The 20,096-nt window shown below is 42.9% G+C and overlaps 1 protein-coding gene across 2 annotated transcripts; it reads left to right on the forward strand.

Moving 5' to 3' along the window:
• The first annotated feature begins 396 nt into the window (after positions 1 to 396).
• On the forward strand, positions 397 to 19,313 carry ANKRA2 (ankyrin repeat family A member 2). 2 transcript variants are annotated; one of them, XM_084833489.1, is made up of 9 exons: positions 397 to 496; positions 4,148 to 4,527; positions 6,283 to 6,441; positions 7,508 to 7,573; positions 9,777 to 9,874; positions 11,008 to 11,133; positions 12,318 to 12,384; positions 12,477 to 12,557; positions 16,352 to 19,313. In XM_084833489.1, the coding sequence occupies exons 2-9, from the start codon at positions 4,239 to 4,241 to the stop codon at positions 16,405 to 16,407; spliced, it is 942 nt and encodes a 313-aa protein (XP_084689615.1). In that variant the 5' UTR covers positions 397 to 496; positions 4,148 to 4,238; the 3' UTR covers positions 16,408 to 19,313. The 2 variants fall into 2 exon arrangements, with proteins under 2 accessions (XP_084689615.1, XP_084689616.1); XM_084833490.1 differs by having other exon boundaries at positions 397 to 430.
• Positions 19,314 to 20,096: the final 783 nt, after the last annotated feature.

Raw genomic sequence — 20,096 nt, forward strand, 5'->3', positions numbered from 1 at the left:
TGAGGCGCGCTATTTTCTAATAGCGATCCCTTTTCCTTATAGAGATAGAAAAAATAGAGTGACGCACCACCCCCACTTCCACTTTCCATTGGAACGCCGTCTTCTGAGGGGCGGAAACATAAGGACGCGCGGGAGAGCCGCTCCACACCCCCACCTCCCTCCCCAGTCTCTGCGTATTCGTTCGCATCAGTCATACCCTCTCGTTCTATTCCTGGGACTGTCGCGCTATCTTCATGGCGACTTCTTTTTTTAATCTTTTCTCTTATCTCTATGTTGCGACCGAAGGGAAAGAGGGAGGGAGGAGCTTTTGTGGGGACGTAGAATACTGGCTTCGCCTTCCTGAAGCTGACGCAGTCTTCCGGACTGCTTGTCCGTTTCGTTCCGGGTCTCCCTTGTGCCTTAACCGGAAGTGGCGTCATGAAGTACAACGGTAATAACAACAGCGTCTCGGTTGATAACGTCAGCGAAGAACAGCACGAAGCCGCGGGGATAAAAGGTGCGGAGGGGAGGGGGAGAAGAAGTCAGTACGTGGCGGCGGCGGCGGCTAAACGGCAGCCCCTGTCCTGCGGCGTAGTGGTTAGTGTGTCACGCTCGGACCGGAAAGGCCCAGGTTCAGATTCCGGCTTTGCCGCATCTCTTGTTGTTTATTCGGTCAGTCGCCTCCGACTCTTCGTGACTTCATGGACCAGCCCACGCCTGAGCTTCCTGTCGGCCGTCGCCACCCCCAGCTCCCCCAAGCTCGAGTCCGTCACCTCCAGAATATCATCCATCCATCTTGCCCTTGGTCGGCCCCTCTTCCTTTTGCCTTCCACTTTCCCGAGCATCAGCATCTTCTCCAGGGTGTCCTGTCTTCTCATGATGTGGCCAAAGTACTTCAGTTTTGCCCTTAATATCCTTCCCTCAAGTGAGCAGTCTGGCTTGATTTCCTGGAGGATGGACTGGTTTGATCTTCTTGCAGTCCAAGGCACTCTCAGAATTTTCCTGCAGCACCACAGTTCAAAAGCATCTACCTTCCTTCACTCAGCCTTCCTTACGGTCCAGCTCTCGCAGCCATAGCTTACTACGGGGAATACCATTGCTTGAACTATGCAGACCTTTGTTGTCAGTGTGATGTCTCGGCTCTTAACTATTTTATCCAGATTTGTCATTGCTGTCCTCCCAAGAAGTAGAGAACCAGTGTAGTGTAGTGGTGAGAGTGACGGACTGGGAGCCGGGAGATCCGGGTTCTAGTCCCCACTTGGCCATGGAAGCTCACTGGGTGACTTTGGGCCAGTCACAGACTGTCAGCCCAACCTACCTCACAGGGTTGTTGTTGTGAGGATACAACGGTGAGGAGGAGGATAATGTAAGCCGCCTTGAGTTCCTTGCGAGAGGGAGAAAGGCGGGGTATAAATGCAATAAATAAATAAAATAAATAAAGTAAACGTCTTCTGATTTCCTGGCTGCAGTCAGCGTCTGCAGTAATCTTTGCACCTAGAAAGACAAAGTCTGTCACTGCCTCCACGTTTTCTCCCTCTATTTGCCAGTTATCCATCAAGCTGGTTGCCATAATCTTGGTTTTTTTGAGGTTTAACTGCAACCCAGCTTTTGCACTTTCTTCTTTCACTTTGGTCATGAGGTTCCTCAGCTCCTCCTCGCTTTCAGCCATCAAAGTGGTATCACCTGCATATCGGAGATTGTTAATGTTTCTTCTAGCGATTTTAACTCCAGCCTTGGCTTCATCAAGCCCAGCACATCACATGATGTGTTCTGCATACAGGTTGAATAGGTAGGGTGAGAGTATACAACCCTGCCATACTCCTTTCCCAATGTTATATCAGTCCATTGTTCCATGGTCTGTTCTTACCGTTGCTACTTGGTCATTAATCATTATACAGATTCCTCAGGAGGCAGACAAGATGGTTTGGTATCCCCATACCACCAAGAACTTGCCACAATTTGTGATGATCCACACAGTCAAAGGCTTTAGAATAGTCAATAAAACAGAAATAGATGTTTTTCTGAAACTCCCTGGCTTTCTCCAATATCCAGCAGATATTGGCAATTTGGTCTCTGGTTGCTCTGCCTTTTCTAAACCCAGCTTGTACATCTGGCAGTTCTTGTTCCATGAATTGCTGGAGTCTACCTTGCAAGATCTTGAGCATTACCTTACTGGCATGTGAAATAAGTGTCACTGTTCAATAGTTTGAACATTCTTTGGTGCTTCCCTTTTTTGGTATGGGGATATAAATTGATTTTTTCCAATCTGTTGGCCATTCTTGTGTTTTCCAAATTTGCTGGCATATAGCATGCATCACCCTGACAGCATCATCTTTCATGATTTTAAACAGTTCAGCTGGGATACTGTCGTCTCCTGCTGCCTTGTTATTAGCAATGCCGCTTCTCTAAGAACAGTTTAATTTTTGTTGATAGAATTGGTTGCTGGTTACCCTTTTAGATATGTATATTTTAAGTGGACATTTTATTATTTTATTTTGTGTTGTAATCATTTTTGTATTGTACGCTGCTTTGATTACTTCTTTAGTTATGCAGTATGTATATGCATTAAATAAAATAATATATAATAACTAGATAAAAATATAGGAAGAGCTCTGCTGGGTCAGACCAAAAGCCTAGCTATTCCAGCATCTTGTTTCCCACAGTGGCCAACCAGAGGCCTCAATGGGAAGCCCACAAGCAGGACAGGAAGGCAACAGTCCTCTCCTGCTCTTGTCCCCCAGCAACTGGTATTCAGAGACACATTGCCTCCGTTACTAGAGGTGATATATAGCCATCACTACTAGTAGCCATTGATAGTCTTCTTCGCCATGAATTTGTCTAATACCCTTTTAAAGCCATCCGAGTTGGTGGCTATCACCACATCTTGTGGCAGCCAGTTCCATAAGCTTATTAAGGGTGCATCATCATCATCATCATCTTTACATTTCTATACCACCCAAGAGCCGGAGCTCTGTGGGCGGTTTACAAAGATTAAAACCATTAAAATTACAATATACAGAGATTAAAAACCATTTACATAAAAAACACATGAACAGGCAATATACACAAAAGAAACATATCTAAAACAACTTCAAACAATCTCAGAAACAAACAATCATAGCCATAGCCATTCCAGGATCAAACAACACTTACCATATACTGTCGAATGCCTGGAAGAAGAGAATGGTCTTAACCTGGTGCCGAAAATCTTATGTGTGTTTAGATAGAAAATCCTACAACTCCCAGCTATGCTGGCTGGGGAATGCTGGGAGTTCTAAGACTGTTTTCCATCTAAACATGCATAGGATTGTGCCCTAAGCCCTACATTAAGAAGTATGGGCAGGCAGGCAGGCAGGCAATCACTCACTTTCAGTGCTGAGAAGAGGGAACTGTCTGAGCTCTTTGGAGAATATAAGTTAATAATGATAATTTTAAAATATGTTATTCTGTGCCCTCTATAAGGAAGGAACATAGGAAGCTGTCTTATACCAGGTCAGACTCTTTGTCCATCTCTCCCAATACTGTCTACTCAGATTAACAGCAGCTCTCCAGAGACAGGCAGAGGTCCTTCCAGCACATGCTACTTGATTATTTTAATGGGAGATGCCAAGGATTGAACTTCTGCATGCAAAGCATGCGCTGTACCAAATTCTCTTACTATAGGCAGAACTGACCTCATGGATCATAACATTTGAAACATTCTGTTTTGTTTTTCATCCAAATACTAGGACCATCTATGATTGCACTATTAAAATGAATGACAAAAACACTTATGAAGCTCTAACAGTACTTGTCTACAGTTAATCAAATGTCTCAGTGTAGCTAATAAGATAGCCAGATACTGAAGTAGAAAAAATTACTTCAGTAGACTTTCTCAGTACAGGTAAATGTTTAAAACAAAAGGCCTTAATGCTGTCCACAGTTACGTTGCTTTGAAATCAGTATGATTCAAAGTAGCCTGTCTGCAGGATTGCATCCTTCATCTAAATTTGCGTTGCTGTTTTGGGATTTTTAATCATGCAGCAAGGTGTGGAATATTCTGTAGTGCTCAGAATAAATAATTGCAGCTGTTCAGAATGATCTGTTTTTGTTTTGCTTTTTTACTTTTATATTTTCACAAGTTTGTGGCATTATGCTCTAAACTATTAATATTTTGTTTCATCTGCAGATTGTCGTAGACTTCAGCCATTGAGATTTGTAAGAAGTGCACACTAGAAGTAAAAGCCGTAAGAAAGCACTTTATGTAACGGACTCAGATAATGGAATCTTCAACAAATCTAGACGTTGATGCCCAGTTAATTGTAGAAGACTGTGCTGGCAGCTATAGCCTCTCTCACATGCCAGATATTAAAGTGGAGCACCACCTCGATTCCAGTGTTGAGGAAGGACCAGCTCAGAGTGTTGCCATGGGAATGAAATTCATTTTGCCCAATAGGTTTGATATGAATGTGTGTTCTCGGTTTGTTAAGTCCTTGAATGAAGAAGACAGCAAAAACATTCAAGATCAAGTGAACTCTGATCTTGAAGTGGCTTCTGTATTATTTAAAGGTCAGCATTTTAAAATGATCTTTCCCTTAGGGATAATGCTATAATGACAAAGGAATGCATAGGCACATATGAACACCGCTCATTTTTCTTATTTATAGAATGCTCTTAAAAGTTAGGGAAAGGTTTGGACAAACCATGGCTTGGTGTTCCATTGTAATTGACCTGATGGGCCGGTTTGCACGATTGCCACAGCCGACCATTTCTTATTTAAGCCACAGTGGGTTGTGGTGTGTGCCAGCTGCCCTTTTGAATATTCAAGCTGTGGAGGGTGGTTGCCATGCCTTAGTGTGTTGTGCGATTCCAGTGAGTGTAGCTTATGCAAGGGTTAAACAACCCTCACTTAACCCTAAAACAGCCTACGGGTTGGATATTCCAAATGGCCACAGATGCACGCTGCAACCCACTGTGCCTTAAATAAGCCATGGTCAGCTGCGGTGTTCATGCAGACGTGGTTATTCAGAAACATATTCTCTTTCATTGCATGCACTGGACTTTATGCCATTGTTGTATGTAAAGTGGCATGGAGATTTTCATGCATATGGAACTTCTAGATATTTCATCTCAGGTATCTGACAAAATTTGTTTGAGGATCCAGATATAAGACACCTGATAGATTTTGCATTTGAGACAGGTCAGTCTGATCCAAAGTAATAAGTACTCCTATGCTAGTCATTTCTTTCCTTCTTTCAGTATATTCTTAATTGACTGAAAGAATAGAGGGAAGGACACTGTCAAGTTTTGTTTAAACTTGCAGTCATAAGAACACTTACTTGAGGTAAATTCTGTTGTGGCAAATAATCCTACTGTAAAACTGTTCAAAATAAGACTGTTTATGTAAAATGTACACATTGATCCTAAATGTGTACTCAATGATTTCAGCAAAACACTTCGAAGTGAATGTACTTAGGATCATTATAGGTTATATCAGGACACTTCAGTGCGTTTTTCACTCTGATGCTAAATGAGCCGGCCATTTCTTACAAACGGGAGTTCTAAGAGCATGTTCAGCTTGACTCTCCATTCACTACTTGTGGATGTGGAAACACTTAAGTTCTCACAGGAACATGTATGCAGCTCTGAACTGGGGTCACTGTGTTGACATAAGATCTGCTTCACATCCTAGAAGTGTAGTTTCCTGCAAGAATCCAAGCAAGGTAGGTGTCTCTCGATGCAGCTGAGTGCTTGAGCGAGTCAGTGCCCACTTAGGGCTCAATCCTGTGGCTGCTAGTCAGTGGCTAGATGGCCATAGGATAGGTTGGTTCCCGGCAACCAACGTCAGAGCCCACACTCTGAGGTTGGTTCCCTGAGAACTGACCTCCACCCCCTCCCGCACTTCCTCGTAGGCAGTGTGGAACTGCCCTGCACTCGGAAGAGGAGCGTGGAGCGGCGAAAACGGGGCATTCCTGGGGGCGTGCCGGGGCGGGGAGGGCGGAAGTGCCGTTCTGACACTTCCTATGCATTGTCCAGTGTTCCCCCCCCCCCCGCTCTGAAATCAGCTGTCTAGCCGCAAATGCAGGGTGGCTGAAGTGGGGGAGGTGGCTGCCTATCCCCATAGGATTGCGCCCTTAGTTTTGGCTGATTTTATCCACACCAGAGAAACCCAATCCTCACTGGCAACCATACTACCCAAATAAAGTGTGAAGCGACCCCATTGTTTTGGTGGAATAAAGTATGCTCGGAATGTTATCTTTAAAATATAAGTTACCTTTATTCATTCTTCTGACAGCTACTATTTGTTTTTCTTTTCTCACTTAGCCGAGTGCAACATCCATACTTCTCCTTCTCCTGGGATTCAAGTAAGACATGTCTATACTCCATCAACTACTAAGCATTTTTCACCTATAAAACAATCAACCACTTTAACTAACAAGCACAGAGGAAATGAAGTTTCTACAACACCTTTGCTTGTAAACTGTAAGTGTTTCTCTGTAAAATGGTAAATGTAATGTTTTGTTTTAGGAGCTTTCGTTGGCACGTTACAAGAAGCTGGTCTTTGCATTCCCTTTAAACCAGCTAGTCAAGGATTTATTGTTTAATCAGTTTGGGACAGGTTGGTTCTCTTTTAATGAAAGCATTGTCTTTGTCATTGTAGGAAGCAAAGCTTTTTCAAATAATAAATGGACTAGGCCTGTTAGTGTGCAGTACTAAGAAGACAAAAACTGCCACATACCATTTATCTGCTATACGTTGTTGCCTGTTGAATCTAATGAGACAGTTAACCAATTCTTCTCCAAATGTAGCTCATAGAATTGGGTGTGAGGGTTCCAGCACATGCAACACTGTCCAGATTCTAATGCTGGTGTAGTAGGTGCTATCAACATTGCCTTTATACTCTGCAAACACAGACTATAGTCTATATACACAAGAGTAAACGAGATCAGAGTTGTAATTTGTGTACTAGAAAGTATTATAGAATAAGTAATAATAGTCATTCAGCCGATGTCAGCTGCGTGATCCACATTTTTGTGATGCATTCCTCTAGTGCATATGTGGGCAACCCATGGATCACAGTTGGCTCTCCATGGGTAAGGAGAGCCACACCCACATAACCCTGTATCCCAGCTGATTAGGCATCTGGCACGCTGTTCTGGCACTGCTATCAGCAGTGCTGGGACATAATCTCAGTGGCGATCTTTCATGTCCTTCACCCTAGAGTGATTTCCAGGCAGCTGAGATTGTTTTTTGGGGAAACAGTCTCAGCAGGGGGGATCCCATCTCTAGATCTGAGTGGGCAGGGAGGGATGGTTTAAGCCCCCCTTTCCCTGCACCCTTAAACCTGGGGTGGGGAAAGAGTGTGTGTGTGTGCGCGCATGCGCACACAACCAATGACCTTTCTCCCAGCCCCACATGCAGCCCTCGATGCCAAAAGGGTTGCCCACCCATGCTCTAATGACATGCACTCAGCATTGTAGTCTCCAATTCATGCCAGGGTTGTACCACAGGAGATGATGACATATTTTTCTGCTGTTGTCTTTTGCAGCTCTGTCTGTTCACCAGCTAGCAGCTCAGGGGGAAATGTTGTATTTGGCTACACGCATAGAGCAAGGTGAGAATTTGGTATGGTCTCTCTTTCTTGTGGCAGGTTGGCAGGGACAGAAATGATAAGCTGTCAGATTGAGTTGCGTGTGGCAGCAGCAGGTCCCTTTTACATACATAGTTTTCATTTGTTTTTCATTCCTGTTCTCCATTTACTGTGAAAGTGGCTCCCAAAAGTTTTTGCCTAGTTGGGGTAGGCAACCTCCAGATGTTCTGGACCAAAATTCCTGCAGTCCCTGGTCTTTGGCCATGCTGGCTGGGGCTGATGGCAGTTGAGGTCCAAAACATCTGGAAGGCACCAGGTTGCCCACCCTGGGTTGTCAAAACATGTTACAGACTATCATGTATCAGCACTACAGGAGCAGAAGATTCAGAAATAGCAGAGGTTTCATGCTGTCTAATTGCTCTTCTTTGGGGAAAGAAACATAGAAGAAAACCTGTTCACTGAGTGCTGTGATGTTCTGCTTATAACTCTTATCCTGTGATGTGGGTGAATCCTGCAACTTGGGCAAGGGGGCATGTTCCAAAGAGTAGGAGAGGTTCCCCTTGCCCCTCACCCTAGCAAGCCTTGTTTCCCTTGTGCAGAAGTGGGAGGGGCTGCCTCCGTTGCCCCCTTCTCACTCAGTTCTGGTAGCAGCTCCTGTGACAGTGCCTACTTTGCAGTGTCACCATATCAGAGATCCACGAATGATGGCTTGGCTTAGTAGTCAGCCTGTATTCATGGTTGCAGCCAGTATCCCCCGCCAAGTTCTCTGTGGGTCCCGGAGGATTTTGTGGGGAGGGGGCATCTTGCCTCTCACTTGGCGCTGGCCTTTGAAAAGAAGTTTCACTGTTTTTCTGCCTTCCTCTAAAGCCCAGCACAAAGTGAGTTATGACCCAACCCATCCTCTGCCTTTCCCAGAGGACTTGTGGAAGCACGGGGCGGGGGGGGGGGGTCTCCTCCATCATGCCCCGCACAAAATGAGAAACCTCTCCTCCCAGACCCCCAGTTCTCTGTGATGCATGGAGAACTCAAGGCAGGGAAGGAGGCCTCTGTGTGCTGGGCATGAGAATAACCACATCCAGAGCCATAGGTACAGCCACCTCTATCAGTGACCATGTTTGTGGATCCCTGTGCCTCAGTGCAGTGTCAGAGGCATTCATCAACATGCCTTAGCCAAAGTTACTTGCAGCCACCAATTTTCTACCTTCAAGGAGCAGTATGTGTTCTGGAGGTTTAGTTGCTAAAGCTGGAAATTTAGATTTCCTTCCTTCGTATCAGCTGCTAACCAGCATTGTCTTACAGGTCTCCTTTCCGGCCTAGGTGAAGCAGACTAGGCAGGATAATTTGGCAGATTACTTACTTTAGTTGAACGTACTAGTTTGGGAATCCTTGCTTTAGAGCAGGAATGGGCAACTTGTGACCCTCCAGATGTTTTAGCCTACAACTCCTATTAGCCCTTATCACTGGGCATTGGCTATGCTGGCTAGGGCTGATGGGAGTTGTAGGCCAAAACATCTTGGAGGGTCACAAGTTGACCTCCCCTGCTTTATTAGTACTGAGCTCTATTTGATTGATGTCTGTAACAAAATAAGCTCTGTTACCTTCAGTATGAAAGCTGTCTAGCATTTTGATTTTACATTTGATGAATGTGAAAATGTTTTAAATATTTTGTAAAATACTGTATTATTTTGATTCTTTTATCATTGTATTGTTGTTGTTATTTTGCTGTTGTCTGGTTTTATGATTGTAAAGTGCCCTGAAGGGCATTAAAGGTCATTAGCCAGGTGGGTGGTGTACAAATCTAATAAATACATGTAGAGAAGAAATTGTAAACGCTTGTGGAAAGCAAACAATGAATCTGTGAATAGAGATTCACACCCTTAGGGTTGTATCCAATGAGACCCTCCTGCTGAAGGAACTACTTCTGTCTGCGGAACTGGGAAGGGGCGGGGGGTGATTCCTGCTCCCCCCCCCTTCAAAATCTGCTCTGGAGAATTGGGGGACTCTTTGGTATGGAATTTGGAGGGATGCAGGGGAAGGAGAGGAGAGGAAAGTCCTGTACAACACTGGATTTCACCCTTAATTCATTAATCAAATTCCTCTGTGTTATACACCTACATTTGTGGGCTTACAGAATAATTGTAGCGCAAGCCATCCATAATAGCTTTATTCGTGCATTATATGGAGACAACTGTGGAAAGATAGCTGATGTGTACATTCTGTTAAATAGAAAATGTAATCAACCATACAGATGAAGAAGGCTTTACCCCTCTGATGTGGGCTGCAGCTCACGGGCAGATAGCAGTGGTAGAATTTCTGCTTCAAAATGTAAGTGAAAATTTGTTCTACTTCATACATTTCTAGTGAATCAGTCAACAAATGTAGCATTGTAAACCCAGAAAGAACTTATTAGTAGGCCTGTGAAAGCCCTCTGCATAGGCTTACATAAGCAGTAATAATATTACCGTATTTTGCTTGAGTTAAATTCCATATTTGAACTTTTCACCTAGATTTGGTCATTACTTTTTTTTTAACAGTGCTCCAAATGAGATTCAGAGGAGAAGCACCAATGCTTGATGTACACAGAAAGTCTGAAGAAACTGGACTGTGTTTAGTCTAGAGCAGCGATAGTCCTCAAAGTGATTTTATCTGGTCGCTGAGGGTCCTGAGCTGTCCTTATGGATGGTTCTGTGTTGGCCCCATCTTGAGGAAGCCATTTCTTCCACTTACAGCAACAACGTCGTGGCTGAGCCTAGTTAAATAGCTGCCTGCCTTTACAAATCCTAGCTTCTGATACCCTTATGGATAGTATAACTGTCCCCATAACTTTTCAGAGGGCATGAATGAACCAGTCCTCAAAGTAGTTGGATGCAAAATTTTATGGCCTCCCACCTCAGTTAGAAGAGCATGGGGTATTCCTGTTCTAGAGTGGGGAAGAACAGTGAATGAGGAGAGGTGATCATTTTCAAAAATGTGCAAGCTCTTATAAAGAATTAAGAGAACAGATACTTACCAGGACCATACACAAGAAGCAATAATTTTACAGTGTTGTGAACCACCGAGAGAGCTTCAGCTATTGGGCAGTATAGGAATGTAATAAATAAGTATAGCACAATCCTGTGCATGTCTATTCAGAAGTCTCATTGAGCTCAGTGGGACTTGCTCCCAGGAGAGTATGTATAGGATTGCAGCCTTAAGCTGCAACAGAGCAGGTTTTGGCTGTATTTAAGTGAAGAAAAAGTGTAAACAGCTGGGAAGTTGAACAAATTATCCATGGAACGTTTAGAATTTCTCTTCTACTTCCAAAGAAGAAAGTGTTTTGAGTGAGTTGATCAGAAAGTGAGTTCGTTAGAGGAGAGAATCTTGACAACATTTGGTTGGGCCCGGGGTGTTCTGCACATGGCTGACGTTAATCATAAAACACGTAACAACACTTTTACCACCACTGCTTTTTCTGCCAGGGTGCAGACCCACAGATCTTGGGGAAAGGGCGAGAGAGTGCCCTGTCATTGGCCTGTAGCAAAGGATACACAGACATCGTCAAGATGCTGCTTGACTGTGGTGTTGATGTAAATGAGTATGACTGGGTAAGTCTCTTCCTAGGGTTGCTGCTGCCTTAATCTTCTATTACGTTATGAACTTGACACCAATCTGGCAAACCATCAAGAGTGAATTCACTCCTCAGAGGTTGGGTTGTAATTGTTCCTCTTTATGTAGTTGCTGTATAGGAGCTATGGTGAGTCAGTGGTTTAAACACAGGTGACTCTCTTCTGTCCTGCAACATGACTGTATGTGTCTAGCTGCACATCCCAGAGAACTGACATGACCCAGAAACGTGTTCGCCACCAACTAATTGTGGATGGGAATATTTGTTGTGTCTGGTCTGTCTACAGTTTCTGCCATCTCCAGGTACTAGGGGCCTGGCAATGGTCTACTGCAATCCAGTTCCTGACCGTGTCCCTTTTTCAGGGGTTGAGCATATGGAGCAGGCTGTTGAACCTCTTTCAACCCGAGGGCTGAATTCCATTTCAGAGCTGGGGAACATTCCAGGGGCGGCGGGGGGAATACCAAAACATACCAACATGTTTTAACCCAAATCATGCTGGTATTTTTACTGCCAGCAATTAAGCCTTAGGAGAAGTATTTCAAGCTGGGAAACCACCAGACAGTCAGCAGGGGAAAGGGGATAGCCATCTGGGGAACACTGGAGCGAGCCTCTGGGCCTGAGGTTCTGTACCTCTCGCATAGATGAGTGTGAATTTAGAATTAGCATTAAACACTTTTGAGTATTGTCCCTTGGTATGACTTACCTCTAGGGATTAGAGCTTTCTTGCCATGCCCTAAATCTTTGGTTGCTCCCTAACTGCAATTTTGTTGATTCCTGACAGTAGAAATATATCATGATGCTCTGGAATATGAGCCTGGCAGGCAACCAAACTGGGATCAGAAAAGAGAATTCAGAGAATATTTGAGTTGATATATAATGGAAGTTCAAAGCTGCATTGGGATGTAAATGGTTGTAGACTTAAAATGTTAATTGTTTAACCACAGTAGGTTGGATCCAGATAGCCATCCACACAGAAGGGAGCAGGTGGAAGCTGACTTCCCCACCCTTTCTCTCCCTACAAGCCTCCAGATTGTGGATTTTGAATCACAGATCATACATTTGGCTAGTAAACCAAGTCACAATTTGTGGACCCCTGTGCATGTATAGCTTGTTAAGCATGAATTCTTAGATTTAAAATTTCCTTGTGTGTGTGTGTTTTTACAGAACGGTGGTACACCCTTGCTCTATGCTGTACATGGAAACCATGTGAAATGTGTCAAAATACTCTTAGGTGAGTGTTCTGAAGATGGCATTAGTCAATATGGACTGTAAGAAATGCAGTATGCGAATAAATTAATGACTTCAATTTCATGTTTTAAATAGAGCATGGTGCAGATCCAACTATAGAGACAGATTCTGGGTATAATTCCATGGATCTGGCTGTAGCCCTGGGCCATCGTAGCGGTGAGTATTCAAGCACTGAAGAACTTAGTTCAATTATTGTTGCTTTCTTTTTGTATCAGCAAGTTAAAGCTTTACCTGTGGGCTCCCAAAATGTATGAAAATGTCACCATTTTTGTCTGTGACCCTAAGCCTATTTATTTAGAAGCAAGTTCTACAGAAATCAGTGGGAATCCCATGTTTTTACTGTTGCTCCTGGACAGTCCTCCTTTATCACGATTTACAGCAGTGATAGCATATGCAGAGCTGTGAGAAGATAACTTACCAATGTACCTAATCATAGAATAGTATGGTTGGAAGGGGCCTATAAGACCATCGAGTCCAACCCCTGCATCGATTCCCATCAATGCAGGAATGTAAGTCAAAGCATCCCTGACAGATGGCTGTCCAGCTTCATCTTGAATGCCTCCAGTGCAGGAGAGCCCACTACCTCCCTAGGTAATTGGTTCCATTGACGTATTGCTCTAACAGTCAGGAAATTTTTCCTGATGTTCAGCCGGAATCTGGCTTCCTATAACTTGAGCCCATTATTCCGTGTCCTGCCCTCTGGGATGATCGAGATCCTGGCCTTCCTCTCTGTTACAGCCTTTCAAGTACTTGAACAGTGCTATCATATCTCCCCTCGGTCTTGTCAAGGCTAAACATGCCCAGTTCTTTCAGTCTCTCCTCATAGAGCTTTGTTTCCAGTCCAGTTTGTCTGCATCCTTCTTAGTGTGGTGCCCAGAACTGGACACATGAGGCCTAACCAGTGCTGAGCAGAGGGGAACTAGTACTTCACGTGATTTGGAAGCTATACCTCTATTAATGCAACCCAAAATGGCATTTGCCTTTCTTGCAGCAACATCACCTTGTTGGCTCATATTCAGCTTGTGATTGACAACACTTCCAAGATCCTTCTTGCTTGTAGTATTGTCTAGCCAAGTATCCCCCATCTCATCACTGTGCATTTGGTTTCTTTTTCCTAGATGCAGAACTTGGCATTTATTCCTGTTAAATTTCATTCTGTTATTTTCGGCCCAGCACTCCAGCCCATCAAGATCACTTTGAATTCTGTTTCTGTCTTCCAAAGTATTAGCTATCCTGCCCAATTTTGTGTCATCTGCAAATTTGATCAGCATTCCCTGCACCTCCTCATCCATGTCATTAATAAAAATGTTGAAGAGCATTGGGCCCAAGACTGAGCCCTGCAACACCCCGCTCATTACTTCTCCCCAGTTTGAGAAGATCCCACTGATCAGCACTCTTTGAGTCTGATTCTGTAGCCAACTGTGGATCCACCTGATCGTTGTTTCATCTAGCCCACTTTGAGCTAGTTTGCTTATCAGGTTATCATGGGGCACTTTGTCAAAAGCTTTGCTGAAGTCGAAGTATATGATGTCTACAGCATTCCCACAGTCCACAAGGGAGGTTACCTGATCCAGAAATGAGATCAGATTCATCTGGCAGGATTTGTTCTTGACAAATCCATGTTGGCTTTGAGTAATCACTGCATTGTTTTCAAGGTGCTTACAGAGGGATTGCTTTAAAATCTGCTCCAGAATTTTCCCAGGGATTGATGTCAGACTGACTGGTCTGTAGTTCCCAGGTTCCTCCTTTCTGCCCTTGTTGAAGACAGGGTCATTAGCCCTCCTCCAGTCATCTGGCACTTCACCCATCCTCCATGATTTCTCAAAGATAACAGACAGTGGTCCTGAGAGTTCTTCTGCCAGTTCCTTTATTACTCTAGGGTGCAGTTCATCTGGCCCTGGAGATTTGAACTCATTCAAAGCAATTAGGTGTTCCTTGACCATGCGCCTATCAATCTCAAGCTGCAATCCTGCCCCTTCAGCCTGTACTTCTCCTTAGCCAGGGGGCTCATAGACCCTCTTTTGGGAGAAGACTGAAGTCTTTTACTTTGCACGTATCTGAAGAAAGCCTTTTCGTCGCTTTTAGCATCCCTCGCTAACCTCAGCTTGTTCTCAGCTTTAGCCTTCCTGACACCATCCCTGCAATTCTGTGCTACCTGCCTGTACTCTTCCTTTGTTGCTTGGCCTTCTCTCCACTTCCTGTATGTGTCCTTTTTTGTTTTCAGGTCATCCCTAAGCTTTTTGTGAAGCCACATGGGCGTCTTCTGTTGTCTTCCACCTTTTCTTCTTGTTGGAATTGTTTGTAATTGTGCCTTTAGAATTTCCTTTTTTAAAAACTCCCACCCATCTTGGACTCCTTTTCTCGTTAGAGTTGCTTGCCATGGGACCTTACTTATCATTGTTCTGAGTTTATTAAAATTGGCTTTCCTAAAACCCAGGGTATATGTTTGGCTGCACTCGGCTTTTGCTTCCTTTAGAACCAAAAACTCAAGTATAACATGGTCACTTTCCCCCAGAGTTCCCGTAACTGCTACTTTATCCACTAAGTCATCTCTGTTGGTTAGGATCAAGTCAAGGATAACCTATCCTCTAGTTCCTTCCTCCACTTTCTGTAGGAGGAAGTTATCAGCAACACAAGTCAGGAATTCCCTGGAGGGGCCATGTTTTGCAGAATTTGTCTCCCAACAAATATTGGGGAAATCGAAGTCCTCCATTACAACTACATCATGCTTCCTTGAAACCTTGGCAATTTGGTTTTCAAAAGTTTCATCATCTTTTCCTTGATTGGGTGGCTGGTAGTAGACTCCGACCACCATGTTCCTTTTATTCTTAGCTCCTTGTGTTTTAACCCAGATGCTCTCGATGGGACTACCAAGCTCATCCTCCTATATTTCTGTGCAGAGATACGTATTTTAACGTATGGTAGTAGACCGACCACCATGTTCCTTTTATTCTTAGCTCCTTGTATTTTAACCCAGATGCTCTCGATGGGACTACCAAGCTCATCCTCCTATATTTCTGTGCAGAGATACGTATTTTTAACGTATAGTGTAACTCCACCTCCCTCTACAGATTTTGTTGCAAAAGCCTCCCTTCTGCAACACTGTTTAGGGTATAATAACCTCACTGCTTAGGGTCAAAGACACATTTGCCTCTTTCATGTTGTAGGTTGCTGTCTGCTTACTTTGGTCTATAAAACTGCCAGATGGGTTAGAGGATACTGAGAACTGAGCTTGCCCCTATACACATAGGGTGAGACCATGTTCCATTTCTTGGTTACGCTAGTGTGACCAAGAGATGGAGCCCAAGAACTGACTTGTATGACTGACAAAATGCCTGTTAGATGACAAGGCTGGGGCTAGGTCAGAGTGTAGCGGGAGTGCTTGTATTTGCCAAGACTCTTGAAGGTTTAGTGTGCTTTATACACAGCGTATTGTGGTATCTGTTGATGGTGGCTGAGTCACCAACAGGGATGGAGGACATATTTCACTTCACCACAGCTGTTTTCCTTAAGTGCAGTGCTTTATTGTTCCCCATAGGAATGGATGGCAGTCATTCACTCAAAAACACCATTGAGGTGGGCTCAACTGGTTCCAAAGACTGCTGACCCCCGCCATTGGGAATTAACCGTATTCCTAGCTTCATAGTGTCATCTGGGTTCTTTTTCTCCACACTAGTTAATACAATGGAATGTTGGGAACTGATAGGGGGTATAGCATATATGGATTACTACAAAATCTCAGTACAACCGCCACATTTTTAACCCCTATTTACACCTCCAAAATATGATAGACCACCACAAGATTTTTAAATTGTTTTTAATGTATATTTTAATTCATATTTTGTTTGTAATCCAGATGTTGCTGTTACCCACTTTGAGCGCCATTACTTGGCAAAAAGGCAGGATATAAATTAGAGTTGAACACTAATTGTGTGTTTTTCCCACTCCAGTTCAACAGGTTATTGAATCGCATTTATTAACACTCCTTCAAAACATCAAGGAATAATGGCATTGCAGTTATGGAACAAGACTTTGTATGTAAAGATTTGGACTTTGTTTTAGCACTGATCAATGTCATAAAGACTTGGGTCTATTTATTTTTAAATCAATACCTTACTCAAATCTTGGGGTGGGGGGAAGGTGGGGAGAGGAAGACTGTCATTACTTACCATTTTAGAGTGAAAATTGCCTATTTATGAGCAACAGTGCATTTCTAGTTTGCCACCCAGACCTGAAGTTTTGGCATTTTCCTGATGACATGCACATGTTTAGCAGGTACTGTTTGTGTAGATAGAATAGTTAGCATCAGAGCCCTAGTCTAGACTGTGATTTGACCGTTGCCCCAGCAGGCCTATCTCCTCTGCCATACTGTTGGTGTATCTTCCCAGCAGGACTCGGTATCCAAAATGGCTTGGTAGGGATTGTTATATAAGAAATTCTCTAGGCTATGATTGGCCAAGGAGGTAGGTGTCAAATATCAAGCATCTCATATTGCTTGAAGGTTGGATTCAGGAAAGCTTTCTGAGGGTTTGCTCAGTCAATGTTGTACATTCTTCCTTTCTTTGGTAGGATTTTAACACAGTTCCATTTTATATATTTGACTGATGTCTGTAGACATTTATGAAACCTATCCTATTTGTAAATATTTCATGTAATGTAATATGCTGTATATTAGAAAAAAAGGAATTACAGAGTATTTCATGTTATATAAAATACCATAACTCATTCTGTCCGACACATTATGTAGTTTTATATACACTTGGACACTTTTAAGTGGCTAGCAACATAAAATCTTCAGAATGTATTAAAAGCATACAAGATGACACTTGGAGCACTGCATTGATTAAATGCTACAGAAATTAATTCATCTGATGCCAGGGAAGGCACTGTAAAATGCAGCTCAAGTGATCCTTTTATTTTTTAACATAACATTTGCACTTAAGACTAAGGTGCCTAGCCAGTTCTTCAGTGGGTAGAGGAAGGTTTCCTTCTAGTTCTGCTCTAACCACAACCTTTTAAGTAAGCCTACCAAAGTTATTAGTAGGAATATTGGATAAATCTGAAACAGATTCAAATGAATTCAGATTTCTAGGAATCGAAGGAACCTGTGGATTCTGCAGCAGACTGGCTTTTATTGAATCCTGTGAATTCCACAGATTGTTTTTTTTTTATGGGGGGGGTATAAATTCACACTTGTGGAATGAAATTCTCACACATCCTTAAAAAAATCAGATCCCTGAGTAGATATTGTGGTGGTTTATGGCTCCAAGCAATAGTTACTACTACTGTCAATGAGTGGACAATGGAACAAAAGTTGCCTGACACATGGAACACAGATGGAACAGATTTAACAAATCCATACGTCCATAGTTAACACCCTGCAAAAATAGTTTAGTAGCCTGCTAGGGTACAGAAAGCTCTGTCCCTGCATTTCTATGATGGATGTGGAGGCAGCTAGTCCTGACATACAAAGCTACTCCACTGCTGTATTTGTTAAACACCTTTCCATCAAGTCATCTGAAAAATGGAAGCGGATTGCCCCTGCTGGTAGTTCATTTGGAGCTTTCGTAATGGCTTTTCCCTCTGGTGCTTTATTCCTAACACAGAGGAGAGAAAGCGGTACAGCCCCCTTGGGACTGTGCTTCAGAATGCAGGTGGGGAAATTGACTGTACATGCATGTTAAAAAAAACCCATTTATAGAAATATAGCTTATCAAAGCGGAATGTAGGCCATTTCAGTAATCGTGTCCTTTATACTGCATATCTAAGAATAGGGTGGTTCCAATAATCTACATTCTAAAGTGGCAACGTTCTGGGACCACATGTGTTTTCTGGTCATCTAGAGCACAACTGGCTCCATGAGGTGGAGAAGGTAGATTGGCATCTAAACAAATACACGTTTAGCCTTTCTGAAAGCTTGAAATCCACAGGCTTTTGACATGATTCTCTACTTCAGGTCAAGACTTATACTCCGCATATGTGCTTTGCTCTTACTTTTTTCTGTCACATCCAAAGAGCCAAGATGTTCAAATGGTCAGTACTGTGAGCTTCTGATGGCTACAGGCTAAGATGAAGTAAACCATGAATGAAAATACACGGACTGTCGAACAGGGATTTAGCTAAGGACCACCTCAAACAGAAACTGGACTGTGTCTCATTCCTGTGCCTGCTCCAGTGAAGTTGAAATGCATAAAAGAGTTAACAGTAAAGATGTTTGAATAAAAAGCTTTCATTTTAAAGTAGTGCAGTGTGGTCAGCGCCTAAGGGCTAGGATACCAACTGCAGGTACTTGGAATTAAAGTCTGCTAAAACTTCTCAAATTATTTTGGATTTTGGCACAAGGCATCCTTTCCTGGTTCTAAGAGATGAACATTAATTTGCTACATATTTCTATCACCTCTCACACAAGTTGGATGGAAGTGTTATTTTTCACAGTGAAAAAACAAAAACCCTAAGGGAAGAGATAAAGCATGTTTTATTATAAATTTAGAAGCATGTTTAGCATCTCTTTAAAATGCATGTTTCCAGTAATGAAAATAAACATTTTTCTCTACACAGCTAAGGAGTAATTGTGCAACATTGGCTATGAAGTAGTTTCCCCCATTCTCCGAATCTTATTAGCCAAAGAGGACTATTTAAATGTCCCTGTGTTTTTCAAGGTGGTCATATACAAAGTGTACCTTTACAGATGACGTATTAGATGTATTAGCATGTCAAAAGTTCAAAATGTTTTTTCTGTCAGGACATTCAGCTACAATATTGTTTTGATTTTGTAAATTTGTGACTTAAGACTGATTTTAGATGTCTTTTATTAACTGTTTTCAAAGTTGTAGGTTCAACATATAGTGCAAATAGAATGCTTGTAAACAATTATCTACCCTGCTTGCTTTCCAAATCTGTTTTTATCTTAGTCGTGTTCTCAGAAAAATACACAACCACACACTTTTCCTCCTAAATGACACTCAATAGCAGTAGAGTAGGTTGTGGTTACTCTAACTGAACAAGGGCAGTCCCAGTGTATATAGAGCTTGACCTGCTAGTGGTTTTCAACCCTTTTTTCATAGAGACTTGAAAATTGGTGGGGGTGAGAGCAGACCACTTAACTTCCCTGAACTGCTAAATTTGTGTTTGGGGGGAGGGGGTAAGACTGGTAGACTGTACCAGTGCAATATAATCAATCCATGGTCAAAATGGCCTCAATATTCATAATAAAAAACATGAAGTGCAGATATTGAGCTGGTTTGCACATAATACTAAGCCATGGTTTATTAGTTTGTTGCCCTACCCAGGGTTTGTCTGGCAGATGGTTGAACACATGGTTTGCTTTCTCAATCCCTGGGTTGTTTGTTTCCCTCCTCCTTCGAGATACAGGGACCAGCCAAATGCCTTTGCAGTACTGGCATGTAGAGCAGCAGGGGGTGGGTGTTAACAACTTTTGCCCTCTATCTCTGTAGCCTGACAAAATACATGAACATCCCATGGTTCTAGACTGACATATAACCCATGCTTTGAACAACCCAGTGTTCACACCCCAACAACAAACCATGGGTTTTCTTTGTGGGTTGTTTGTAGTTAACAAACCATGGTTTGTTAGCACAGCCACATTCACACATCACAACTCATGGGTTAAATAAACCATGGTTTAGCATTACATACAAACCAGGACATTTGCAGTTCTAAAACACCTGAGTAGAG

This window comes from Heloderma suspectum, chromosome 2 (assembly GCF_057233095.1).
Source record: "Heloderma suspectum isolate Gila_16-S chromosome 2, 16-S_ref, whole genome shotgun sequence".
Taxonomy (NCBI): Eukaryota; Metazoa; Chordata; class Lepidosauria; order Squamata; family Helodermatidae; genus Heloderma; species Heloderma suspectum.